General features: G+C 51.7%; 2 protein-coding genes and 1 long non-coding RNA gene across 4 annotated transcripts in view; 2 read left to right on the top strand and 1 right to left on the bottom strand.

Moving 5' to 3' along the window:
- The window catches only part of LOC127693793 (uncharacterized), a 59,265-nt gene extending 55,138 nt beyond the window's left edge, over positions 1-4,127 (bottom strand). The window contains exon 1 of the long non-coding RNA XR_007979755.1: positions 3,814-4,127. This is a non-coding gene — a long non-coding RNA (uncharacterized LOC127693793). The remainder of the gene's footprint in view (positions 1-3,813) is intronic.
- A 3,289-nt stretch (positions 4,128-7,416) lies between these two features.
- Cd81 (CD81 molecule) lies at positions 7,417-23,366 on the top strand. Its single transcript, XM_052194859.1, has 8 exons — positions 7,417-7,707; positions 17,735-17,849; positions 20,646-20,743; positions 21,375-21,449; positions 21,682-21,786; positions 22,105-22,206; positions 22,601-22,687; positions 22,778-23,366. The coding sequence occupies exons 1-8, from the start codon at positions 7,642-7,644 to the stop codon at positions 22,838-22,840; spliced, it is 711 nt and encodes a 236-aa protein (XP_052050819.1). The 5' UTR covers positions 7,417-7,641; the 3' UTR covers positions 22,841-23,366.
- Positions 23,367-23,456: 90 nt separating this feature from the next.
- Tssc4 (tumor suppressing subtransferable candidate 4) lies at positions 23,457-26,535 on the top strand. 2 transcript variants are annotated; one of them, XM_052194847.1, is made up of 3 exons: positions 23,457-24,978; positions 25,205-25,269; positions 25,385-26,535. In XM_052194847.1, exon 3 carries the CDS (start codon positions 25,406-25,408, stop codon positions 26,357-26,359), a length of 954 nt encoding a protein of 317 aa, XP_052050807.1. In that variant the 5' UTR covers positions 23,457-24,978; positions 25,205-25,269; positions 25,385-25,405; the 3' UTR covers positions 26,360-26,535. The 2 variants fall into 2 exon arrangements, with proteins under 2 accessions (XP_052050807.1, XP_052050799.1); XM_052194839.1 differs by having other exon boundaries at positions 23,457-25,299.
- The last annotated feature ends 104 nt before the right edge of the window (positions 26,536-26,639 follow it).

Genomic DNA, 26,639 nt, shown 5'->3' with positions numbered 1-26,639 from the left:
ATAACAACTTGTAATTCCAATGTCAGAGGCTCCTACACCCCTCATGGGTCTCTATAGGCACCCACACATGCACTCCACGCCACACCCCCCCCCCACACACACACAGAGAGAGAGAGAGTCAGACAGACAGACAAAGACAGAGACAGACAGACAGCACACACTCACAGAGACACATTTATACATAAATGAAATGCAAACAAACCTTTTAAAAAAGAAACAAACTAATAAAGAGAAAGAGGCGATTTATCCACCATGGCTACACTGGGAAGAGGGATAGTGGGGTCCAGCAATCTCTGCCCCCAAGTCCATCTACTGGGCGCTGACATGGGGTTAAGGTTAGAGAGCTCAGGTATGCATAACTGAGCAGCCCTGATCAAAACATGGCTCCTTGGCCCACCATTATTTCAGCTCCCAAATCTTTCAATGTCCTTACAATGTCCTTTGACAAGTTGTAAATCTTTCTTCAGGAGACAAAATTTATCTCCCGAGAAATCTGCTGGGAGAAGAAACAGCACACCCACTTTTTCTTCTCCCAGCAGATTTCTCGGGAAATTCTAATTTCTTGGGGTCTGTTGTCTCAACAGTCTGATAAGCAAAGACAGGGGCAGGGATGTTCATTCATCCCAGGCATCCTTGGGGCTGGTGCTTGACCATGTTCTGATAGTGTGACATATTTAAAATAGGGCTTTCAATTCCCTTTTTCTCAACAAATCATAGCCCATCTCTTGCTAATACAATGTTGGGACTTCCTGTTTTAGTACAAATATTGAGTTAGTTTTCTCACTGTGACAAAATAGTTGTCAAAACTAACTTCAGGAAGGGGTAGTTTTGGCTCTTGGTTGCAGAGAAGGCAAGGCATCAAGGAAGTGAGGCGGTGTGTGTGTGTGTGTGTGTGTGTGTGTGTGAGTGTGTGTGTTCACATCACCTCAGTCAGCACACAGATGAACGCTGCTGCTCTGTGATCTCTCTCTTTTATGTAGCCCGGATCCAAGTCCATGGAATGGAACCTTTGCTTTTTCTTTTGCTGCTTGTGTGCTTAGTATTATAGATAGGACATTGCTATTTAGCACATAGTCACCAATGCCTATTTCCTTCCTTCCTTCCTTCCTTCCTTCCTTCCTTCCTTCCTTCCTTCCTTCCTTCCTTCCTTCCTTCCTATCTTTATTTATTTCTTAAGAATTTCATCTTGGCTGTCCTGAAACTTGCTCTGTAGACAATACTGGCCTCAAACTCGAGATCTGCCTGCATCTGCCTCCCAAGCGCTGGGATCAAAGGCGTGTGTCACCATGCCCAGCTCTTTAGCCCTTACCTTCAGATCTAGGACTTATTCTTTAAGATTTATTTTTATCTAATTAGTTTATAACTATTGTATGTGTATAGGTGTTTTGTCTGCATACCATATGTGTGCCCAGTGCCAATGGAAGCCAGATGAGAGCTTCAGATGCCCTGGAACTGGAGTTACAGGTGGTTGTGAGCTGCCATGTGAGTGCTGGGTACTGAATACAGGTCCCCTAGAAAGGCAGCCAGTGCTCTCAATCATTGAGTCGTGGCTCTATCCCCTAGGTCTCATTTTGATCATAATGTTGGCAGGTATGACACTGGGTAGATTTGTCTTCGTTTTCTGTGTACAAGGATAGCTATACCAGAACTGTGTTTAAAAACAAAAAAAGACCACTCTTTCCCCCACTGAACTGTCTTGTCCTCTCATTTAAAATCAAAGATCTGGTTCTTGAATTTCAATTCTATTTATTCCATTGATCTCCATTGTTATTGTGTTGGTTAGTTTTGTTTGTTTGTTTGGTGGTGGTGGTTTTGCTTTTTTTGTCAACCTGACACAAGATAGAGTCACCTGGGAAGAGAGAACCTATTGTCCTGTAGGCAAGTCTATGGACCATTTTCTTTATTAATTGTGGATATTGGGGGAGGGCTCATATAGTGGTTGGTGCCACCTCTGAGCGAGTGGTCCTGGGTTGTATAAAATAGCAAAGTAAGGAAGCTATGAGGAGCAAGTCCTAAGCAGCATCCCTCCGTGGCCTCTGCTTCAGTTCCTGCCTTGCCTTTCCACAATGATGGACTATGACTGCCATGCATAAGCCAAATAAATTCTTTCCTCCATGTGCTGGACAGTTTTATGTCACTTGACATAAGCTAAAGTCATCTGAGAGAGGGGAACCTCAATTTTTAAAATGCCTCCAAAAAAAGAAAAAGAAAAAAGAAAATACCTCCATAAGATTAGGTTTCCATAAGATAAGCAAGCCCACGAGGCATTTTCTTAGTGATTGACGCGGGAGGGCCCAGCCCATTGTGGGTGATGCCAGCCCTGGGTTTCAATAAGAAGGCAGGCTGAGCAAACTATGAGGAGCAAGGCAGTGAGCAGCACCCCTCCATGGCCTCTGTATCAGCTCCTGCCTCCTCGCTCCTGCCCTGTTTTGATTCCTGTCCTAACCCCATTTGGTGATTAACATTTATATGGAAGTATAAGCCAAATAAACACCTTCCTTCTTAAGTTGCTTTGGTCACTGTGTTTAACCACAGCAATAGTAACCCTAACCAAAACACTCCCCAAATTGCTTTTGGTGCTGTTATTTATCACAGCAGTAGAAAGCAGAGGAAAATACCTATCCTTATGCTGTTTCTCTGTCTCCCCCACCTCTGCCTTTGGAGACAAGGTTTCATATAGCCAAGGCTGGCTTTGAACTCTCCACTCTGCTGCCTTCACCCTTTAAATGATGAGTGCAGCCATGTTCTACCACACCCCACTTTAGAACTATATTGACTACTCTAGCTTTGTAGTGTGAATCAAAAAGTATAAACTCTACATCTTTGCTGTTTTTCAAAAATCATTTTGGCTACCCTTGGTCCTTTGCCTTTCCCTGTGAATTTAGGATCAGGTCTTGCAACATAGTTGAGTGGGTAGAGGAGCTTGCTGCCAGGCTTAATGACTTAAGTTCGATCCCTAGAATCACATGGTGGAAGCAGAGGATCTAATTGTCCTCTGACATCCACACACATGCTATAGCATGCACATGTGCATTCGCACCCATACACACACACACACACACACACACACACACACACACAGTGAGAGAGAGAGATTAAATAAATAAATAAATAAAATGTATTTTTTAATTAAAAAAAAAGCCTTAAATTTAGAATCAGCATAAAAAGCCAGACAACTTCTGAAGTGTTATGACCTGAATGATAATTTTGTCTTTGACCTGTGAAGGTCACATCTTCTCAAATATGGTTAGATACTTGGTTTCTTCCAAGTCTGCAGGTCTCACACATCAAGACTTTATCCATTGATATTTTGTTCTTTTTGCTGCTATTCTAAATGAGGTCATCATTTAGACTCCATTTTGGATTATTTACTACTAGTCTATAGAAATACGTTTGTCTTTTGCATGTTGATTTTATATCTGCCACATTGTTAAAAACATATTTACTCATGCAACTGTTCATTGCCTTGTCTTGTTCTTGCATCAAAAATACCTGACAAAACGACATAAAAAACAACAACAACAACAACAACAAATTTATTTAGGCTCACGGTTCAAGGGTATAGCTTAGAATGACAAAGAAGGCATGGTCATAGCAATGTGAGGCAGCTTGTCACATAACACCCACAATCAGGAAGCAGAGATACACACTGGTGCTCTGCTCACTTTCCGATTTTCATTCTGTTTAGAATCCAAGTCTAGGCATGGTGCGGCTCCCCCTTAGGGTGGGCTTTCCCTCTGAAATCAACCCAGTCTAGAAACTCCCTCACGACATGCCTGTAGGAATGTCTCCTAGGAGATTTTAAACACTTACCAGCACCCTGTCCTGAATGGCACCTTTTCTATCTTGCTGGATCATCCTTCCCAGAACCCTGGGAGAGATGCAGAGACTGTCTTGTTTGCTTCATCTTGTTTTGTTTCTGACCTTTGTGGGTCCTTCAGACTTCCTTGAGATGACATAGCCTCAGGACTTATGAATCTTCAGTCCTTCCTCAGGTCTGGAGGACAGACCCCCTTCTATTGCTGTTGAAAGAGTTTTTTATCAGGAGAGTTGTGGCACTTGGAGAGTAAAGGACTGCATTTCCTGTGACTATGGAGATGCTCACAAGAGTTTTGTCTGGCACTGCCTGGCTGTCTTTTGGTGCTGAGCTCTTTCAATACACAGCTGTCTTGCTCCCTGACCTGCATATGAATTTCTAGCAAGCAGAAGTGATGGTGGCAGCCAACTTCCTTGCTTGAGAGCAAGTCCTACATAAACAGCCTAGTTTGGGTAGTCTTCAAAAATTTTAGGAAACTGAAAAACAAAAGTGATTCTGCAACAAACTCCCCCTACCTCCTGCCAAATGCACACAGCAGGACTCCTCTGTGGAGTGAGTCACAAGACTCTGGGACTGGGCCAAAAAGGGCTTGACCTTGACATTCCCACAGGCCAGGCCCTGCTCCAAGTGACAAGGACACATTGCCCTTATGCACAGAGACTCTCTGCAGCACCCCTGTCACACTTGGGGAAACTGAGAAGCCAGTACAAAGTCATACAGACAGGAGAATTGGGAGGCAAGCCCTGGCTATGAAGGCCTGTTCTCCCCACCTTCCCATACCTGCTGGACAAGGGAAAGCAAAGAGAAACCTCCCATCCTGGGCTTGGACTTCCTCCCTCGTTCCCTAACACAGCACATCTGCCTTCATCACTGGTTTCTTGGAACCCAGAAAAGAGATATTGTCAGGCTGAGCTAACCACAGGAGACATTTTCTGATGCACTCTCTGGGTACCTACCTGACCCATGTCCTACCAAGTGGTCCCTTTGGTTCCCCCAAGTCCTCATAAGGCCAGGCTGGCAGGATGTTAGGCAAGGCATTTAAGATGTGCTCACAGGTGCAGGCCCTGCAAGGCATCCCCATGCACTCTTGCAACCAACCAGTCATCTCAGCAAGTCTCCTGGAACCTTTGAGATTGTTTCCTACCCCAACCCCTTCAATGGGAATAGAATGCAGCCTAAGTCTGCCTTCCACCTAACTCAGACCTGTCTGGCCTTCTTCTGCCTATATCTGTTCCTGGACCAAGAACTTCCTTTTCTGTACCTCGCCCTGGAGTGGTTCTCCCAGCTCACAAGGCTTTTCAGGTGTGCAAGTCTGGATCCAGCTTAACTCTTCTAAGATACATAGTGCAGGTATACTAATATTGTGTGGCATTTCCCTGGGAAGATGCAACATGAACATCCATGCACTCCAGAAAGGGAATTGACAATAGACCAAAGAAAGATTCCACCAAAGTCCAGCTTGGTAAACCAATCAGTTGATTTGGACTACTTACAGAAGTATGGATGAGGAGTTACAGCATCAGAAACAGCTCAAAGGGAGCTGTATCACCAAAACCCCAGCATAGGTGATGGCTCACAGAAGCTGGAACCCTGGAGAATGGCACTTGAATAGGTCACAGCAGGACCTGTCTTCCTAATTATACATCTACAGGGAGAAAGGGCCCTGTACGTTTCAGGAACATCTAAAACTTCTTAGTTGTTCATTTCCTGAGTCGTAATACCTTCCTTCCAGAATGGGATGTTTTAATTTGGAGGAAAACTGCTTTTCAAAAAAAGTCCCCACCATGATTGGTCAAACATCCTGGAAACTCTCTCCTTGGCATATATGTGACCAGAGCCTAATGTCCCTAAAGAGAGTAGCCTTGATTCCTAGGCTGTCCATAGCACGTGGAGCAGTTCTGGGAACACAATGGCATCCACTAAAACCTGGATGTGTCACACAGTACATAGACAAAATAGCTGGCCCTGCATGACCTTCAATGTATAACCCCACTTTCGGTGTGCGGTGTCCCCATCATTGAAGACAGTGGAGAGCTGATGAGAAAGCAGGTGCCCATCTCTGCACATGCAAGAACTATTCTTGCCCTCCTTTTAATAAAAAGAATCCTCAGAGACTCCCTCCTGAGGACTCAAATGGCTTTTATTGTGGTATCACTCCAGCATTGGTGGCTTGTGACACTACTTCAGCCTCCAGGAACTATAAATGTGGGCACAAACCTTTACTGGAGCAGCTATACCAGCCTGAAGCCTAAACACAAATCAGCCCTCAAGAAACCTGCTAGCCCAGCAGAGTAGAGAGTAGCTCCACCCACACAGCTACTGGCCAATCATCAGCTTTACATGTAAATTATACACAGTTCAAATTTCATCCTGGGCATGGTGTCCGAAGCCTATAGCCTCAGCACTTGGGAAGCAGAGGTAGGCAGAGCTCTGTGAGGTGAGTTCCAGGAGACAGGACTAAATATTCTCTCATATTCTCTCTCTTATATTCTCTCTCTCTCTCTCTCTCTCTCTCTCTCTCTCTCTCTCTCTCTCCCCTCTCCATATATATTATAGATATTCCTTTGATTTACATATATATGTACATGTATTCCTTTTCAAACATATTTCCAGTGTTCTGTAGCCAGAGGGGTGCCAGCTGTGATCCCCATAGGGAACATGTCCTTAACTGCTCAAAGATTTAAGAATATGGAATGAACTGGAAAAGGCTGAATCTTGGGAACTGGCCCTTCCATGGTTCCCAGAGAGTCCTTGCTAATAAAACAACCCTCAAGTTTGGAGGGAATTGCTGCCCTCCAGTTTCGGTAAGGGAGTGCCAATACTTCACAGGAATATCAGCTATGGTGACAGCAGCCATTCCTTACCTGGGAAGGGAGCATCTCCCACCCTCTGAATCTTTCCTCACTTCCTTATAATCCCAGCTTTCAGGAATGGAGGATGGAGGATGGAGGATGGACTCTTGGAAGGCACAGCCAGGATGGCATGAATATTTGAAGGTGCCCCTGATGGTTCTCTAGCCACAAGACTGTCTAAAGACATTGGATACGCTATAGACCTTCCCAAATGCAGCCTCCAGAATTGCAGCCAGGGACTCTTATCTGTGAGATAGGGGATTAGCAAGGCTACAAAGAATTCCATTCTAGACCTTCAGGCCCACGGAGTTGCTGCCTGGGAGATCAATATACACAAACATGCTAACTTTTAAGACTCTTTACTGTTGAGACACCTCCCCTAGAAAACCCTCTGGGAAAGTTCAAGGCGTCCGATACAGGAGGAAGTTAGTGGGGCCTCTTTGGGGGCGGGGGGGGGGGGAGCATATTTTGTGACCAGTTCTCAGTTGCGACCCAAATGCCTGTCCCGAGAGTTGGGAACCCTTAGGAAACTTGGAGATTTATCCTGCGCAAGCACAGTGCACCGAGGCCCCGAGAACCAGCTGCACCAAGTTCCAGAACACTTACTCTGGGACTGAGGTGGCAGCACCCACCCAAGCACCCCTGGTCCGGGCACCCCGCCGGCGGGAGGCGGGGCCATGGGCGGAGTGTCCTCAGGGCGGGGCCTCAGAGGGGCGGGACCTAGCGGTCTATAAAGAGTGAGGAGCTCGGCGCGCGCCCGGTCCGAGCGAGCGCGCCCTTGGTTCAAAGCGGTAGCGACTCTCGCGCCTCCGGCTAGGCCTCTAGCCCTTCTCTACCTTACGTCTCGTTCTCCTCACCGCATTTCTCCGGCCCGTAAGCGCCCCAGGCTATTTGCCAGTCCCGGACTCCGGTACTGCGTCCCCAGACCGCCCGCTCCAGGATCAACCTAAGCTCCGCAGGCCGCGCGCCGCCATGGGGGTGGAGGGCTGCACCAAATGCATCAAATACCTGCTCTTCGTCTTCAATTTCATCTTCTGGGTGAGCAGCCACTGGGGACGGGGCTCACCCCACGGCAGCCAGGCTGGGCAGCGCGCTAGGCCCAGCTGAGAAGGTGCAGCGCAACCGCGAAGTTGCGGCGCCACCTGTGGGCTCCGTGCGCCGGTTGGGGTCCTGGCGCCCCTCGCCAGAAGGGTTGGGGTGGAGAGCTGAGCTTCCGGGCCTCCGCTCGAGGGACTTCTGGGGCCGGGAAATCTGGGGATCGCTGGCCTGGCCCCTCTGAGCGTTGGGAACTGGTGCAAGAGTCTGCGGGCTAGAGCCAGGTCATCAAGAGCCCTCAGCTGTGAAGGGGGTACTCGCACCTTCCTGAACGTTGTTTTGGGGACCATCCTGCTTCACCAGCAGTGAGGGGGCTCGAGAAGGGCGGGATCTTGGCGCCCCGCCCCCATGAGCTCATCGTAGCCACCGCCCCTGGATAGGCGGCCTCGAAGAGGTGGGGGCACGCTCCATACTTGCCTTGGAGACGTCAACCCCACTATTACTCCACCCTTGCTTACCCTCCAGCTTGGTATTGCCACCCTGGGAGGCTCGAGCTCCAAGCCTAGAGGGCAGGGTGGCCCGGGCCTCGTGCTGCTGCGCAACGTGCCCCAGTTCCTGACCACCCCCACCCCCATTCCCCCAGCTGCCCCTCCTCCTTGTCTGTCTCCTGCACAGATTACAGCCCCGACCTGGCCCTTAAGATGCTGTGGAGTCTTTTGAGAGGACGAGGGCATGCAATTCTGAGTTGGTGCAGGCCAGGGTGATGCAAAGATCTGGGGTCTGTACAAACCAGGAGCTTAGGATCTTTTCATATATACAGAATCTAAGCTGGGCTCTCCACTTTGAAAAGAAGTGCACACCCGTTTGATCATCTTGGAATGGAAACATGGGTATAGGAGGGTTTCCAAGTGTCCCTGGGTCCTGACTGTCTTCACTGCTGGGGAGTAGTCATTGGTGGTGTGGGCTTCTTCCCATTTCCTGACTGGGTTGGGAATGGGGAGTCTTAAACAGACCTGCCTGCGGGCAGTGCTGGCCACTCCTCTGGACAGTGGTGCCACCCTCCCCACTGCAGTGCACAGACTGCTGTTCCCGCCACCCTCCTTCCCAGGAAAAAGTGAGGTTATGCCAAGACAGTGTCTCTTTAAAGTTGAAGCTGGGAGGGCAAACTTGTAAGACGGCCCCCAGAGTGAGTGTGTAAGACAGGGGACACCTGTTTTCCATCATGGACTGCTGAGGATCCCAGGGTGGGGTAGAGGGGAATAAGATGTTGGGGATGGGCAGGAACTGGACTGAACTCAGCTAGGGTTATGTATGCTGCACGCTGTGCTGCAGGGACCATGATTGTCAGTCACAGTGACTCCAGAGAACACACTCGGGGGCAGCATGGGCGATGGGGTTAAGCTTGGTCTGCCCGGGCATGCCTTGGGGTCTTAACTGGGTAGCCATGTTGGACAGTGCCTACTCTGAACCATGCAAGGAGTTAAATGCACCCCCAAGAAGTGTCTTATTCCACCCCACCCGCCATTATACCTCAGATGTGGGATGCCAGGACCCTGCAGGGTATTTCTTTTTTTACTTTTTTCTTTTCTTTTTTTCTATTACTTTCTTTTTTTTTTTTTTTTTTTTTTTTGCCCACCAACCTGACCCAAATGGTAGACCCCAGGCTCCCTGGAGTGCTGGGGCTGGGTGAGGCTGCTTGTTTCCCAGGCAGCAGGGGTGGAGTCCCAGCATGTCCTTGGGGGACTGTTTAGTGAGGCTCCAGGAAACAGTTTCGAAGCTTCTTCGTGCTCCCAGGAGCCTGCCTACTGACTGCAGAACAGTGAAAACCATATCCTTTCACAATCCCATGGGTGGTGGGTAGGGATATGGAGCAGAGCCAGGCCACAGGTGGTGACCACCACCCTGGCAGAGGGGCTCCTTCTGTGCCTCACGTGGCAAGGTTTGTCCTATGGCTGATAGTTCCCTGGTGTCATGAAATTGAACCTTTGGGGAGCCCCACTCCACTGTTCTGGTCCTCAGTCTTCCCTTCCTCCCTCTAAAGTTGGAGTTCTTGGGGTCTCTGTCTCCCGGGATTCTGGGTAGACTAGCTAATGCACTCTAGAGTGGAGCAAGGGATTTGGCACAGAGAAGGCTCAGGAAATGGATCCTGGGCACAGTGTCTGAGAGGGAGTGGGGCCAAAGGAAGCTGAGCAGTGACGTCAGACGTGCCTGGGGAGGGGGCTGAGAGGTCCCATGGGCTGTGGCCAGTGTGGGGGCCAAGAGCTCTGAGAAGGGAGATGTGGTTGACGGTAAACAACAAGTGTTTCGATGGACACTTTTTAAAATTTCCAGTTTGAAGATTAAGTGGTTTCTTTGTGGGAGGGGACATTCCAGGCATGCTGTCCTGTCTGCTCTCACGCCCCACCAGTCCTCCGTGAGCTTGAGTTCAGAACCTACTTTGGGATAAGCAGAGTTCTGGACTCCCAAGACATGGGGCAGGACATGAACCTGAAAGAGGAGCAGTGAGCAGCAGAGACCACGTAAGATGCTCTTAGAAGCAGGGTAGTTAGTTACTCGTCCCCTGAGACAGGTCTGGGATAAAGGGACTGATCTCCTGACTCTGGCTGGGAATAAGGCAGGAGAGCAGGGCATGGTTTATCACCCTGCCAGCCTATGGTCTGGGGTGGGTCTGTAGGAGCTTTGTGTGATAATGTCTCCATAGGAGTAGTCAGTTAAGGGGAGGAGGCTGCCACCAATCTTCACTGTGCTCCCCCACAGAACTGGCTGCTCCTCCAGCCTAAGGCTGCTGGTGGCCCCCTTCCAGTAGCCCAGGCAGCCAGACCCACCACAAAAGGCTGATTACAGCCTCTTAACTGGCATTTAATTCTCCAAACTGAACATGACCGTCTGTTGTGCTCGCTTCGGCAGACATACATGACTGTCTGTCACCTAGTGGTCTGCTGCCTTCCTTCCGGCAGAGGGACTCCAATCCTGTGGGCTAGGATAGAATGAGAACTTCCTGTGCCTGGTCCTACCGGTGGTGGGAGAGCAGACTTCCCCTTGTTCCCCCAGGCTATCTGGCTTTGGGAAAGTCAATCTTTGGGCTGGGCTGCCTGAAAAGGAGAAGTCTGTGGTTCATCCCTGGCCTGGCTTCAAAAGAAGACATCCTAACATTGGGGGAGAAGGGGCACAGAGCTGGAATAAAGAAGTGGGAACCCCCCCATGCCCCCCCCCGCAGCCTCTGCTCTGGTTCCCACATACTGCCACCTCATAATTAGAGGCCCCACCCCATTCTTTCTGATCCCTTTAGGCTTTCTCTCGGCACTTGCCTTCTAGCTCAGTCCTACTTCAAACGAGCTTCTGTGATGCTCTAGGAGTGTACCAACAACTGCCAACTTGATTCCAGCACCCAGAGTTCTGCCAAGGGAATTGGAACCACAGTTCTAAAATCTCTAGGCCTAGAGTCCAGCTGCCCTAGGGAGAGAGCAGGCAATCACCCTTGTACACAAGAGGGGACTGGTGGGGGTAAGGTGGGGCAGGGTTGTGGAGAAGTCCAGGTACCCATGGCTCTGGCCCTGACACCAGGGAACCAGGTAGGGCACAGTGTTGAGTGTTGGGTGGCCCTGAGGCCTATAGGTCCCCATTTCGTTCCTAGGACTGTTGCTAGAGAACCAGCTGTCCTGAGCGCTGGCCTTTGGTAGCTTTCCACTGTTTAGTACTCTGACCTGGTATGCGGTGACTGACTGTGACCCCTAGTACCTCCCCCACAAATACAAACACACACACACACACACACACACACACACACACACAGAGAGAGAGAGAGAGAGAGAGAGAGAGAGACAGAGAGAGAGAGAGACAGAGAGAGAGAGACAGAGAGCGAGAGAAAGAGAGAGACAGAGAGAGATAGAGAGAGAGAGAGAGAGAGAGAGAGAGAGAGAGAGAGAGAGAGAGAGAGAGAACACTTCCAGGTCCAGTCTAAGCTACCCTCCATGGCTAGCTGCAGGGCATACATAGGCTATGCCATTCGAAACTCTTTGGGGTCTTCTGAGTGGGCTCTACCTTTGAGGGAACTGTTCACAAGGTGTTAGCCAGTGGGCTCCTGCTGGTGGGCATCCTGGAGTAGCTGCCAATGTAATTGCAGGGGTTGTTGGGAGAGGGCACCTGCCTTCCTTCCTGTGGAGCCTGGGGAGGGCTTCAGGGCTAGGAGTATAGGCAGTGCTTTAGAACCAGGGCGCCTGTAGTTTTATAGCCCCAAAGCACTGAGTCGGTCACCCAGGCCAAGAACCTGGGGGCCAGGCAGTTCGGGCAGAAGACGACGCTGGGCAATAGGGCCCCTGAGTGTCCCGTGTTTCCCTGCACTACCACTCCATGCATGATGTCAGCTTGGGTCGTCCGCACTTTCTCAGGGTGGGTCTGTGGCATCCTATGACTTGTTTAACTTGTTGACCAGTGGTCACTCATCAATGTTGGCTCTGGACTGCAGCTAAACAGTAAGGTTCCGATGGGATTTAAAGATGTCTAGTCTGACGGGGTGCAGGAATGAGGAAGCCCAGGCCACCTGTTCTCCTGAAGCCCATTCCTGAACTCCGGAGTGGGACCTTGTGTTGCAAGGGCCTGTGGAGTGTGACAGGCACATACTGTCACCGCCACCCACTCGCTAGTGTTAATTCATCATCTTACAACTTTGTTTTCAAGGCAGAGCTTTTCTGGCTATCCTTGAACTCACTCTGTAGACCAGGCTGGCCTAAAACCCAGAGATCCTCTTGCCTCTGCCTCCCAAGTGCTGGGATTAAAGACCGATGCCACCATCTCCTAGACTCTCATTACTTTTCATGGCCAAAAGTCCTAATCGCAGTGGCATGGCATGGCCTTTGACCCTGGAAACAGTCCTCTCCTGTACTCTGGAGACTATGATAACAGCTCATTCAGCTCACCCAAAGTAACATTCTGCTGGGCTGTTATCAGACCCATTGTGGGTGATAAGGGCACCGAGGTTTCACTAGCTGTCACATGAGGAAGTAGTAGGATTGGGTAGAGCTGCACTCCGCTCTGCCGCCATGTTCCACAGTCAAAGTTGCCTGTAAGGCCATGCCAGCCCCACAGCCTGGCCTTGGGACAGAGAGCCATGCCTAACCTGGAACAGATGGAAGCCTCTTGGTGATGCTGGTGGCAATGCCAGAGCTACATAGAGCTCTTCTACCTACTCTCAATCCCCTGTCTCCCTTTGTTCTTTTTTCTGGGTGCCAGGCCTCCCTGCAGCCTCTGCAGTACTCATCTCTGGCAGACTGCTGAGGCAGGCTGGGTCCACACAGTCTCCCTTTGAGGTCTCATGAGACACTGGCCTTCCCAGAGGAGGGCAGGTGCGGGATAGGTGGGAAAGTGCCTGAGAAGGAACCATGTAGTCTGGCCCTGGAAGGGGCCAGCTGAGTGGCCCAGCCCAGTCTCCTCAAGCAGTGTATTCGTCCATGGCCGTGCCTTGGTCCTTTATGCCACCGCCCCTAGCCTGTCAGCTGGGCCCCAGAGCTAGACTTTTGCTTTGCTGCCTATTTTTAGAGGCTAAGACAGTGGCTTCCTGAGGCGAGGGGCCTTGTGAAAGGAGCCCCGCTTCCTGGCCAAGGCAAGGATTCCTGCCCCTCTCTCCAGTTTCCTTCCTGAGCTTCGTTTGGTAGACTGCAAGTCTTTACCTCTCCTAGGAAGGCCTGAGCAAAATCCATTGTCTCTCAGAGAGGAATCTGGCCTTGTCCCCATCCTCCATGCCTCAGACCAGGCCCCCCTGTAGTGCCCTGAACATATGAGATCAACCTGCCAGGACCCCTGCTGGAAAGGTGGCACCTGAGTCAGCCTCTGCCTAACCAATGCCCTACAACAGTCTGAACCTCTTTACTCTGACTTATCCCAGCTGCCCAGGGAAGGCTTCTTGAGCCCACTGTCTTTGGTCTTCACAGCCGCTGCCATCACAGGAGAGGTTCTTGGACCCCTGAGCACCTCTGAACTGCTTGGGTGGGCGGGCACTTTGTAGTGCATCTTCCAGTTTGCATCATGTACCCAGGAGGCTTTGAGTAAGCCCCAACCCTGTCTGCTTCTGCCTTTGGTTCTCCTCATGCGGCACAAAGGGTCACTTAAAGGAACAAGCCGTTGTTACAGTCAGACTCCTGGAGCATTTTGGGGTATCTGGGGTGACCATTCATACCTACCAAGCTGGTGTCAGGAGCCCTGTCCCTTCCTAGAGGACTTTGTACGGGTAGCAATAGGAGAGCTCCAGAGAAGCCCCTCTCTGAGGTTTGGCCAAGGCTGGGCAGTGGGCAGCTAGCACAGAGTAGAATGGTGTCCCAAGCCAGTTCCCTTTCAGTCACTTCTGGGAAACCACAAGAGCAGCTGGGCAGGGACACGGCATGCTTGGCAGCTCCACGTCTTGTTAAAGTTTGAGTCTGTTATGGATTAGTCCTTAAGAAGGAGGAAGCAACATAATCCTGTATAGAGTCATGAATGCATCCTTTTGTGCCAGGGAAGGAGCTCCAGGAACCTGGACATGCCACCTGGGTGCTTCCCATTCCGCCTCTAAACAAGGTCTTTTAGGCTGCAGGGACAGGTGGCAGAGCCACCTGGGGAAAGGAAACTTCGGGCAGAGGTATCAGAGAGCCCGAGTGGATCTGTGAAGAAAGCCCAGGTTCCGATGTGTGGATCACTGCCTCAGCTCTGTCAAGAGCCAAATGCAGTGACATCATATTTAGCAGTCTGTGTGTATTACTTCCCCTATTACAAATGACGATGAGGGTGGAGGAGATTGAGATGGATTTGTGATACCCTAGCTCAGATATGACACAGTTAGAGGTTCAGGGCATCCTTACCCTTACCTGGGCCTCTAATGGCACCACTGTTCCTGTGGATACTGGACTCTTCTTTTCCTTTCCTTTTCTTCCTTCCTTCCTTCCTTTCTTCCTTTCTCCTTTTCTTTTTTTTTTAATAGGTGTGAGTGCTGCCCAGATTTTGCAGATCATTCTGAACCTATGGTTCTGTAGACAAGATGAATACCTAATTGCTGCTAATCACTAGAACACCCCTATACCCTTCTTGGGCCTGGGGAGTATACTTTAGCAGAGCCACTGGTCCAGGACTGGGGTGCAGTGAGGGTGGGGTAAGTGGCTTTCTGTAGCTGTGCTTGACATACAGCAGACTCAACATGTACACCCCATGAAACTCAGCACCATCAGGCGAGTATCCTGGGCTCTTGTGGCCCCCTTTATTCCATCTCACCTCAGAACTTCTGTTGGAGTCTCGCTGAACTGTCTTAGACAAACTCTGAATTCTGCTTCCAGCTGAGCCGGTCAGAGGCGCCAGCCGCTTCATCTTCTGTGTGCTCCTCTTGCTCTGTGTGACTGAACTGTCCTCTGTGCTGGCTCACGGGTCTGTCTTTTCCCTGGAGATTCTGCCATGTGATGGGCCCAGGGCCTGTCCTTTCACTGATCTTGGGGGACTTATGGACTGCTTTAGGGTGGACTGTAACAGGAAATGTTTGGGGAACATGCTCACACGAGCATAAAGCCTGAGGTGCGAGGCTGGCTTTGGTAAGTGGAGGTGCTAGCTAACTTTCTCAGAAACAGACTTCAGAACTGCTCGCCAGCACAGAAGCACCACGCCTTACCACACCCTGCAGTGCCGGGTGGCAATTTGGGGTCAGTGGGTAGATTTCGTAATCGCCCTGTTGCCTCATGATGTCAGGAGAGTACCCCCAGCCAGTGCTTGCCTGCCCTCTTCCTGTGTGTGTATTATCTTATGAAACATAGGTGGTTTAGCTCTCCTACGGTAGAGTCTTGGAAGCTCCTCGTCTGTTTTGGTTATGTTAGTTACCTTTTGAAGCTGATGTTCCTTTCCAGCCTCCGACTCCTTAAAGACCCTGTCCCACCTTCCTGGGCCCCTTACTTCCCCATCACTCCCTCTAGGTCTCCCTAGAGCAGCAGGGTGGAGGGCCACAGTGCTGGAGGAAGCCATCCCATTGCCTGGCACTCCTGCACACTCAGCTCTGATTGCCCCCGGGACAATGGGGTGAGTGGCCAAGTACACATTCCCAGGTGCTTTGCCTATCCTATCCCCACCCCAGTTTGGCCTCTCTTCTGATTGACAGTCACAGATCCTTAGCACTTTTTTGTTTTGTTGTTGTTGTTGTTGTTGTTTTTATTCAAGCCTGTCAGTTAAGAAATAAAGCCCAGAGACTTTTCTCAACTTGACTTCCTGATCCCACCTCTTTCATAAAACCCAGCTGTAAGTGGTGGCCTGGCCTTTGGGGCTCGGCTGAACAGCGTCTCTCACCCCTCTTCCCCCGCCCCCAACTCACAGACAATATCTCCTTACCATTAGAGAAGCCAGAGTCAAGCATGGTTGTATGCTCAACCAAGCACACAGGTAAGCACACAGACTGAGGAAGACAAGGTGACCCACCAGCTGCCCCTCTGCCTCTGTGACCACAGGGTCATGTTACCACCGAGCAAAGGATGGGGAACAGGTACGCCACCTGGTTCTCCTGCCCTGGGACATCTCACAGTGACCTCTGGGCCAGTTCTTAAACAAAATACAGGATGTTTCAAAGCTGCAGAGGAAGCCTGGTTACCAGGGCAACTCAGACCGTCACCTCCTCCTCTCAAGTCAGGTCCAGAGGAGTCTGGCACAGTACTGCCTGTTGGAGCCTAGGCTGTGCTCTACTCTCCTGCTTCTGTTGCCCAAGTCATGGCTAGGCTCTTAAGGGTATATAGACAAAGAACATGCTGGAAGTTCTGGGGATCTCCAGCTTCACTAGGGCCGTTACACATGAAGGCACCCTCAGAGTCTCAGCCTTTTTTTTTTTTTTTTTTTTTTTTTTTGTGGTCTGGCAACAGGTGCCTGGTGTGACTTTGCTGTATCACACACCCTCTTCTCTCAGGCCCTGGTGGAGGTTAGGGGCTCATCCCTCCGGGTGAAAAGGGAATTAAGCACTTAAAGAGGAGGCTGAGAAAGAAGGGTTGGGAATAGAGGGAGATGGTGATTGGGAGAAAGTACTCCTCACCCCCCACTCCGATTCCTCTCTGAGGATTAAATAGAGGACAAGATCCTACAGTAAAAGAAGGTGGGTGGTTCTTTCCTGAACCAACCTGCTTGCGAATTTCCCCAGAACTTTCTTGAGCTTATGTTCTGGCCTGCATCCCCAGAGTCAAGCCCAGGTTTTCGTTCCTACTTGCTGTCTCTACTGACTCTTCAAGAAGAGGAGGCCTAGAGGTGGGGAGGAGACTGCCTCCCTTGGTCTGTTCTGAGGCCCGGCTCCTGCTTCCAGACACCTGCTTCTCCCTGTGGGGCCTGGTGACATCACATGGTCACCCCTCTCCTCCTGGAAGGGAGAACTTGGTTCTCCTCTCCTCTACAGAGTTCCCAATATCCTGCCTGAAGCAGTCTGTAAACAGTCTCGGGACTATTGGGACAGGGTTCCAGAAGAGAGCCCACCAGCATCCTGAGTGACTGGGGCTCATTGTGGCCACTTCTTAGATAAAAATGTTGCATGGCTGGTCAGTCTGAAACAGTAGGGGGGAAATGTTTCCTGTTGATTTTGGAGACAAGGTTTCATATAGCCCAGGCTAGTCTCAAAGTCACATGACCTTGAATTCCTGATCCTCCTGCCTCTAACTGGCAAGTGCTGGGATGACAAACAATTGCCACCAAACCCAGTTTATGTGGTGCTAGGAATTGAACCCAGGGCTCCCTACATGCCAGAGCACTCTTACCAGCTGAGCCATGTTTTCAGCCCAAACCTTGTATGCATCTTGCACTATTGGAGGGGACACTTGAACTCTGTTCCAGAGTTACAACGAAGAGGAGCTGGTGGGACCGAGGGCTCAGTGGCAGTAGCTCAGACAGTGAGCAGACCCATGGGCCTGGTTGGCATCTGGCTCCACACCTGGAAGTAAGGGCTCTACATAATAAGCATTAAACATTGTAGGGTCCCATTGTCGTCGTCGTCCCCCCCCCCCCCAGTGCTCTGGCCTCTATGTGACATTGTTCCTGTTTTGTTGCTTTGTTTTTCTAGCTGGCTGGAGGCGTGATCCTAGGTGTAGCTCTGTGGTTGCGCCATGATCCACAGACCACCAGCCTGCTCTACCTGGAACTGGGAAACAAACCAGCACCCAGCACCTTCTATGTGGGTAAGTAACAAGGAGACAGGGTCTAGTCACAAGTGCAGAGGCTTCTCCCAAGAAGAGGCTGATGGTCTAAATCTGGTGGGTGGGGCATTAGAACTGGGAGTGGCCTAGGCCAAGTATGAGCTGGGTAGGGAGGCTGCCTGTAAGAGGAGAATGGATTGGGTGTGGTGCTGTTGTGGACCCCACAGGTCTGAGACTAGGCAGAAAGGAAGCAACTGGGTGGAGCAGGAGCCTTGTAGGACCTTGGAGCCTTGTAGGACCTTACTTATTTTAACTGTGCATTTCTAGTGACCCTCCCTGGCAGGGTGGGGCTGGATGCCTGGGCTAGCAACAGCTGAGGCTCCAGGAGTCCTGAGTTGGGGAGGGCTGGAGACTGGGCCGACAGTGGATGACTCAGACACCCCATCACACCCCACCCCACCCCAACCAGCACACAGGCCAGACCGCTACACCTGCCTTATTTGGCTGCCTGTGGGGGACTGAGCACCCTCCCTCCCAAGCAGGAAGATTAATGCTGCACTGTGCTGTCTTATGCTCTGGTCCACTTCACTGTGCTGAAGGAGGAAACTTTCCTCTTTCCTCTCTGGAGGAGGGACCTGGTGTCCTGAAGAAGTATTTGGAGATGTTTTTATCCTTCCAAAGCTCCTGCCCTCATCAGGGGTCTAATGTGGATCCTCCTCCTCCTGTGGAGCCTAGAAGGGGCTTGGGAGGCATGCTTGAGGCTGAGTGGGGAACCAGGAGGTTTGAAATGTTCTCCCTTTCTGCCCAAGTGCCCCAGAGCAGACAGGGGTTTGGTCATCCCATGCTCTGTTTCCTTTCTCCCTATACTCTGCCCACAGCCTTAGCATGGGTAAAATGGACAGCAGTGGAGTCCAGGCAATATGGACAGGGGAAGAACCTGGTCTCCTTTGAGGAAGCCATGAGTAGTATATGGTAGCGGTTTTCAGGTGTGGTTGTTAGTAGGGAAGGGCCCACACTAGCTGTCCCTCCTTCAGAGGAGGGGAGGATGCCCGCCAGCTCATCTAGAAACTGGATTGCATAACAACTGGTAAGGGCATCTTCACAAGGGAAATCTGGGAATCAGAGATAGACAGGAGTAGAACTGGCCCATGGGCCTTCCACAAGGGAAGGCTGTGCTCCCACTCTGCGCTGGAGTGGCTGGAGAGGCTGGGCACCCTGCAGAGCCCAGATAGGGTGGTTAGGAAGCAGGTCCCTATCCTCATGTTCTCATAATAGTCTATACCAGGCTCCAGTTCCAGAACTGCTCAGCCACCTGCCTATCTGGCTATGGCTTCCTGGGTACTGGGGAAATAGTCTTAGGGACTGGACTGTGTAGCAGGTTGGGTGCTGGACAGCAAGGCCCATGCCTTATGGGTAGGAGCTGCTCTAACTGCCATGTCCCTGACCAGTCCAAATTGGCTTTCTGAAATCCCATGCTTCCCCTGAACTGAGTCCCGCTAGGAGCAGATGTGGCCCTGAAAAAGGCATCTTGTCTAGAGTTAGTTCAGGGCTTGCTTAACACCCCAGACAACACCATGGGTTTCAGATAAGACATGTGCTAGATGTAGGCGGGTGCCTAGGCCTAGGAAGTCCTGGGACAGTGCCTGTGTGTTGGGTGCCCTGTATTCATCCTCCTGTTGAGACATTGTGAGGCTGGGGTTTCAGGGCCTGACAACAGAGGCCTGGTGGAGGGTGCTCTGCCTTCGGAAGGCAAAGGGGAAAACAGTTTCTAGGCATCCCCGATGGGAGGCTTTCCCTGGACCAGACGTGTTTAGAGAGGCCAAAGGATTTGACCTATTTTTAAGTCTGGCAGCAGGTCCAGGCCATGGTGCCTTTTCCTCTGGTCTGGCCAGGCAGGGGACAATGGGCCTGACTTTGTGTAAGGAAGCTTGAACTGCCCTACAGTGTTGCCATGGAGACTGGGGGATGGGCTGCTTCTACTGAGGGACCAAGAGGTGGAGGGCTCATCAGAGATACAGTGGACTTTCCCAGGGGATGAGGGATACTGTGGGCACTGAGGCAGGGACATGGCCCATCTGGTGCCTCATGGGCTACAGTGCTCCCCTGTAAACTCACACACAGTCCAGCCAGTAGCAGATGTTGCGTGTTCTGCTCAAGCTACCCCTATCATTTTGTTAGCCACCCACCCACCCACAGGTTCTATTCTGTAGAGCTAGGTGAGCAGAACGATTATACACCAGTGCTCCTGAGACGAAGTGCCTGGAGTTGGTTGCTGGCATAGCTTACTCTTTTTTTTGTTTGTTTGTTTAATCAAGACAGGGTTTCTCTGTATAGCCCTGGCTGTCCTGGAACTCACTCTGTAGACCAGGCTGGCCTCGAACTCAGAAATCCACCTGCCTCTGCCTCCCTGAGTGCTGGGTTATAGGTGTGCGCCACCACCGCCTGGCTAGTTCCCCATAGCTTACTCTTGACTTCACACTCACCGAGTACTGGGAGTCCTGCGCATCTGCCCTGACACCCAAGCCACTTCCCCATTTCATGCACTGAAATGGGTCATCCGTCTCAGCCCTCTGCAGTGAGTCCTGTTCTCAGGTGCAACTGCTAGGAGACTGGCTCCAGAGCAGGGCATGCCTGCCTGTGAGATGGAGATCACCCATGCTCTCTGGGTGGCACTGAATTGCTGTTTTGTCCCCTGTGGCAGTGGCAGCTCCTCCAACAGGACACAGAGGCACAAACAGTGCACACTGCTAACCTCTGCCTGTTGTGGTTGCGAGTCAGGTCTTCCTGTCTCAGGCCGTGATGTGTGCGGCCCGCTCACTCAGCTCTTCCCTTCCCCAGGCATCTACATTCTCATTGCTGTGGGAGCTGTGATGATGTTTGTGGGCTTCCTGGGGTGCTATGGGGCCATCCAGGAGTCCCAGTGCCTGCTGGGGACGGTGAGTAGAAGGACTGGGGAGCAGGGTTTCTGGCGACTTATGTGTCTTCCCCAAGGTTTTGGGTTTCCTATTTGCTTGATTTCCATTGAATCTGAGTACGAATATAAATGTTGGAAAAAGGGGTTTCTGTTTAAAAAAGCATAAACTCCAGAAGGGTCTCTCACCCCTAGAGCCAGCTCCTGGCCGTACTAGCTATTGGTGAAGCTGAGCCCCAGATATGCCTTCTAGACTTTGGCCGGCCTAGGAGGGAGGCCTTGCCAGTATCAAAAGTTGGGGAAACGAAGCACACCTCATAGTTTAACCTTCCCATGGGTGAAGGATAAAGGAGGTGAGGAAACTGAGGTCAGGGTTGGGGAGTGTATTGCTGCATGTGCCTCGGTAAAGGCTGTGGACACTTGGATTTGTCAGCTGCCGTTCTCTACCAGCCACATCCTGCAGAATAGGAAGCAAGGTGAGGCCGGGAGAACTTGGACATCTCAGTGCAGGGCTCTTGTCTCAGTGGCTCTATGTGGCCCATTCTTAATCAGGACATGGTTAGTGGATATGGCCAACTCCTGTGGCATATGGTTGTTAGTCTTGTGGGCCAGGTCTAGGCTTACTGGTCAAGGCTCTGATCTCTTGTTTCCCCTAGTTCTTCACCTGCCTTGTGATCCTGTTTGCCTGTGAGGTGGCTGCAGGCATCTGGGGCTTCGTAAATAAAGACCAGGTAAGCCCAGGTTTACTGGGGAGGGAGATATGCTCTCTGCCCGCCAACAGGTGTGGGTTACTCTGAGCCCATATGGTAAAGGGTGCTTTTTTAATTTCTGGGGCCTAGTGGTGGGGGCAGGGTCTTGGGAGCTCAGTGGAAGAGGTGGTGGCATCAGGTTGAGCCCATCAGGGGAAGCTGAGTGCTCTTGGTAGTAGCCCCTACACTGCACGTGACCATGATTCTCCCCCAGATTGCCAAGGATGTGAAGCAGTTCTACGACCAAGCCCTTCAGCAGGCTGTGATGGATGATGATGCCAACAATGCCAAGGCTGTGGTGAAGACCTTCCATGAGACGGTACAGCTAGGCTGGAGCAGGAGGGCAGGTTGTGGGGTTCCTGGTGTGTGGGGGCATGAGTCCCCTTTCTTCCCAGACCTCTGTAACAAGATAGGACCTGGGAAAGGGTCTCCTCTGTGATTTGTGGGTCCCCAGGTAGGAATCTAATGGGCATCATTTTCCCAGGGGTTTGGAGGAACAGAGCTACTGTGCAGGGTGACAAACAGGGCAGAAGGACAGCTCCCAGGTGTATTTTGGAGTGACAGTATGCTGTGTCCTTGATCTTTCCCTTGTCTCCTGAAGCTCCAAAGTTGACAGTGTTGTTCTTGGTCTCTGCAGCTCAACTGTTGTGGCTCCAACACACTGACCGCACTGACCACCACCGTGCTGAGGAACAGCCTGTGTCCCACAGGCAGCAACATACTCACCCCCTTACTGGAGGTAACATGGAGTGGGGGTGGGCATCATATCCTAGGTGGTAGGTAGGGGAATGTGGCCCATCAGGAAGATCAGCACTTTGAGCAGGACTTCAGAAAGGCCCATAGACCATCTCAATTGGGGTGGGGGGTACGGGGCCCTGACAGCCTGGGTTAGCCCCTGCAACATCCTGGAAAACTGTTCTCTTGAATGGTCCCTCATATACTGGTCACCCTAGGGTGCTAGTGAAGTCAAAAACATTACCCCGTGACAGAGAAGGCCATAGGCAGCAGGTCCGTGTGTTTTAAATTTATTTTGGGGTGGAAGATAAGCTGTGATACATAGACGCTGTCACTGAGTAAGGTGGTGGCTGTGACTTAGCCACTGACTATTAACCACCCTCTTGCCATCCCCACAGGCTGATTGCCATCAGAAAATTGATGAGCTCTTTTCTGGGAAGCTGTACCTCATAGGAATTGCGGCCATTGTGGTAGCTGTCATTATGGTAAGCACAGGGCCTCTGGTGGATGGGTGGGTGGGTGGGCAGGATCCTTCCCAGGGTCTTAGATGCTGACTGTGCCCCTCCCTCCTGCAGATCTTCGAGATGATTCTAAGCATGGTGCTCTGCTGTGGCATCCGGAACAGCTCCGTGTACTGAGGCCCTTTGCTTTGCACCAGAGCGTCCCTGGAGTGACCAGAGGCCACCTTGGGGGTCATGGCCTGTGTATATAATATTTCTGTATTACTCTGCTACACTTAGCCTTTTTACTTTTGAGGGTTTTTTTTGTTTTTCTGAACTTTTCCTGTTACCTTTTGGGAGCTGACTGACATCACACATAGGTGGCATATGTGGGGATGTAGGGGTGGAGCTGGCCCTGGCTTGTAGCGCCCTACTTCTGGGACCCCTGGAGAGTTCTGCCTGCTGAGCCAAACCTCCTCCACAGCTACTTGCCCAGAGGCTATGCAGCTAGCTAGAGGGCCATGTCCACCCACTCTGCCCACTGTGGGCACATTGCTCACATCTCTTTAAGCCTCGCCCCTTTCCTGCCTCCATTTCAAGAGCTGGGTTTGTAAGCACTCTTATGCCTTCCATGCACTTATTCTCTCTAACGTGTCACCTTCAACTGTAATTAAATCTTGAAACAGTCATTTAATAAAGGAGGAAAAAAAATCAGGCATGCTAATGGGACTGGCAGACCTCTTCCTGTGCCAGTGGTGTCAGAGACCTGGCTCATCAGCTCTGAACTTTTCCAGGCACAGGGTGAGCAGGTCCAATAGAGGCTGTGGAACACAGTGGGTGGGGAGGGCTGGAACCCTGGGAGCACTCCACATGGGTACTCCCTCATTTGTACTTCCCTGAACTGGGAGCTCAATGCTGACCTTACACCAGCCTTGACCTCATTTCCACTCATCTGCTGGACAGGGCAGTCTAGGCTGAGTCGGGGTAGGAGGAGCCACATAGCAGGGAAATTCAGCACAGAATGTTGGAGATAAACTGCAACATTAAACTAAAAATACTGCAATAACTAAACAATAAAGGTTAGACCATTACCCCATCCCAAGTATCTATGTGCTTGGAAATATTCCACTGAGCTGGGTGACTCTGGCTTGTGTTCGAGAAATAAAAGGCCAGCCCTTTTGAACTGAGGCAAAAGGCAGCCCTGTGAACTGAGGATCAGGCTAAGCAACTTCTTGGACGCCAGGGCAACCACCACTGTCTCTTTCCCCTTGACTCCTGTCAGCACCCCTCCCCCAGGCTGCTGGCATATTTAATTAGCTACTAGAGGGGAGAAGTCCTAGCTAAGATTCAGGTCTCAGCTCTAGCAGCCTCCAGTAAGCTGATTTGTTGGTGAACCCCAAGCTTGTACTAGGGCATTCTAGGTCTCAGCCACTTCATCTCACACGCCTGTGCAACGTGTTCTGTGCTTGGTTGGTTTCTGGTCTGGGGAACCCTTTATAGCCTATGATGTGAGGTCCATGGGCACCAGGCCAAGGCTGCTGGAGGCCTGCTGCACAGCTTCAGGAATGTAGGAAAGGAGGGGAGCATGGAACAGCCCAGTGGATCCTCAGACTGGTCCCTAAGGAAGCAAGAAAACAGCGCCTGGCCTGGAGAAAGATTATGTGTGGCCTTGAATAGTAGGGTCAGCGTCCAGCAGCTAAAGCGTCGGTGCCTGCGTCAGGAAGCACAGACATGCAGAGCCCAGGGTAGCGGCCTCGAATCTCTGAAGCCCAAACAAACCTACCCAAGGGACCACTACGTCTGTATATGCCAAGAGCCAACCAGGACCTAGGCCCCGCCTCACTCCAGAAAGCCAACAAAGCACAAGACCTGCACCACTTCCCTCCAGGGCCGGAAGTGTCTAGGAAACTGGTTGGCGCTCACAGTGCGTGGTGACGCACTTCCTCCTTGTGTCAGACCGGGCCCAAGGGGATTCCGACAGACGACGCTGCAGGCCTCAACCCTTTGCGATTGGCAGTTAGCCCTGGAGTATTGTGGGAATTGTGGCTCCGCCTTTTCCCCTTTCGTCATTTCTGGGTGTATTTCCGTGTGCGCTCCGGTCTGGTCTTCGGGATGGCACACGTGTTAAGGTTACAAATCCCGGCAAGCTTTAGGCAATGACCCATTGCATTCTGGGAGTTGTAGTTTCTCTGGTGCTGAAGCCACGATATTCTGATAACCCGAGACTCGGTTTCCCAGGAACCCAAGCGGTATTGAACAGGCCCGAATCCTGGGGAACTGGCGGGACGCTGCGGGGAAGGCGGCAGCGTATTGAAGCGTGTACGGTCACTGGAACGGTGAGCACTGGCCATTCCCGTGCCTGTTTCTGCCAGCCCTCCGTCCGGACCCGAGTGGTGCCTACAGTGTGTACCCAGAGAGGCTGCGCTTTACTGAGAGCCCGTGATGGGAGGAGTCGCTGATGGAGATCCCCTGTCATCAGCATCTCCCAGCGCTCATTTGTTGTATCTCCACACTGTTATGATCTCGTGGTTGACTCTCTCCTTAACCCCACCTAACCTGCAGCTCCACATCTGTGCGCGCTAGGATACCCTTTAGCTACGCAGCTTCGCGAGGCCTCCCGTCCGGCTGTGAGTAAAGGCGCTTGACACACAGTGGAGGTGAAAGACGGGAGCCTGGGAGGACGGGGAGGGGTGCGGCCTTAAGTACACCCCTCACGGCGGAACTGGGACTGCTTTGCTACAGGTGGGACGGGTGTCAGGTCTCATGGCGGAGACAGAGGCTGGCCTGGAGGCTGAGGAACCCACCGAGGATGACACCCTGCCTTCTGACACCGTCTCCCTCAGCGACTCGGACTCGGACCTTAGTTTACCTAGTGGTGTGGAGGTCCAAGTGTTGTCCCCAGAGAGGCTTTCCGGGGAGGACCAGGAGGACTCCGGCCCTGATGACCCTCCCTCGCCCCCCATGGGCACCCTCACCCATGAGGCCGTGCAGCCGTTCCACCTCCGAGGCATGAGCTCCACCTTCTCCCAGCGCAGCCACAGCATCTTTGATTGTCTGGAGAGTGCAGCCCGGCAGGCACCGTGCTCTGCTCCCCAAACTAGTGTGAGTGACAGTGGCAGCTTCAAGCGGCCATTGGCTCCCCCAAGTCAAACTCCAGCAAGGAGCCTGAGCAGAGTGCATGGGAGCACTGGCCCAACCAGGGTCCTCCCTGTCCCTGATTATGTGTCACACCCTGAGCGTTGGACCAAATACAGTCTGGAAGATGTGTCTGAAGCCAGTGAGCAGAGCAATCGTGATGCTGCCCTGGCCTTTCTGAGCTCTCGAACCCAGGCATCCCCCACAGACTATGTGCCCTCTTTCAACCAGGACCCCTCTAGCTGTGGGGAGGGAAGAGTGGTCTTCACCAAACCAGTGCGGGGCAGTGAGGCTAGGGCTGAGAGGAAGAGAGTCCTAAAGAAGGGGGTGCTGTCAGGTGCTGCGGGTGAGGCCTCTGTGGAGCTAGCCCATCTTGCCGGGCCTGAGGCTGAGGAATGGAGTGGCCACCAGGGACAGCCAGAGGCGGTACCTTCAGAAGCTGCTCATCCTGAGCCCTCATCAGGCCCCATAGGTGTGAAGGCTGTTGGTTTCCATGGCAGCAAGAAGCGGAGCAGAGACCACTTCAGGAACAGGGACAGTAACCCTGAGGTGCCAGGGTCTGAGAGAGGACCCTCAGTTTGACTGCAGTGCCATCACTCACCCCCTCACCTGCCAGTCCAGGTGGGAAGGTGTGGGCTATCAGCAGTGGGGGTATGTGAGCAGCAGCTCTGGCAGAGACTGGGTATTGTGGGTAAGGGGACCTTGAAGGCTTTTGCCCCAGTGTTTTGGGATGAATAAAATTTGGAATATTTCTAGAATTTTGTGGATTTTTCTGGGCCCCACTCAAGAGTTCTGCCCAAAGAGTCCTGGGCAGCCAACTACAGGACTGCATCTCAACCAGCCTCACCTTGCCTTCCCCACT

The sequence above is a fragment of the Apodemus sylvaticus genome, chromosome 1 (genome assembly GCF_947179515.1).
Source record: "Apodemus sylvaticus chromosome 1, mApoSyl1.1, whole genome shotgun sequence".
Lineage (NCBI taxonomy): Eukaryota > Metazoa > Chordata > Mammalia > Rodentia > Muridae > Apodemus > Apodemus sylvaticus.
This window is presented reverse-complemented; position numbering and strand designations above follow the sequence as displayed.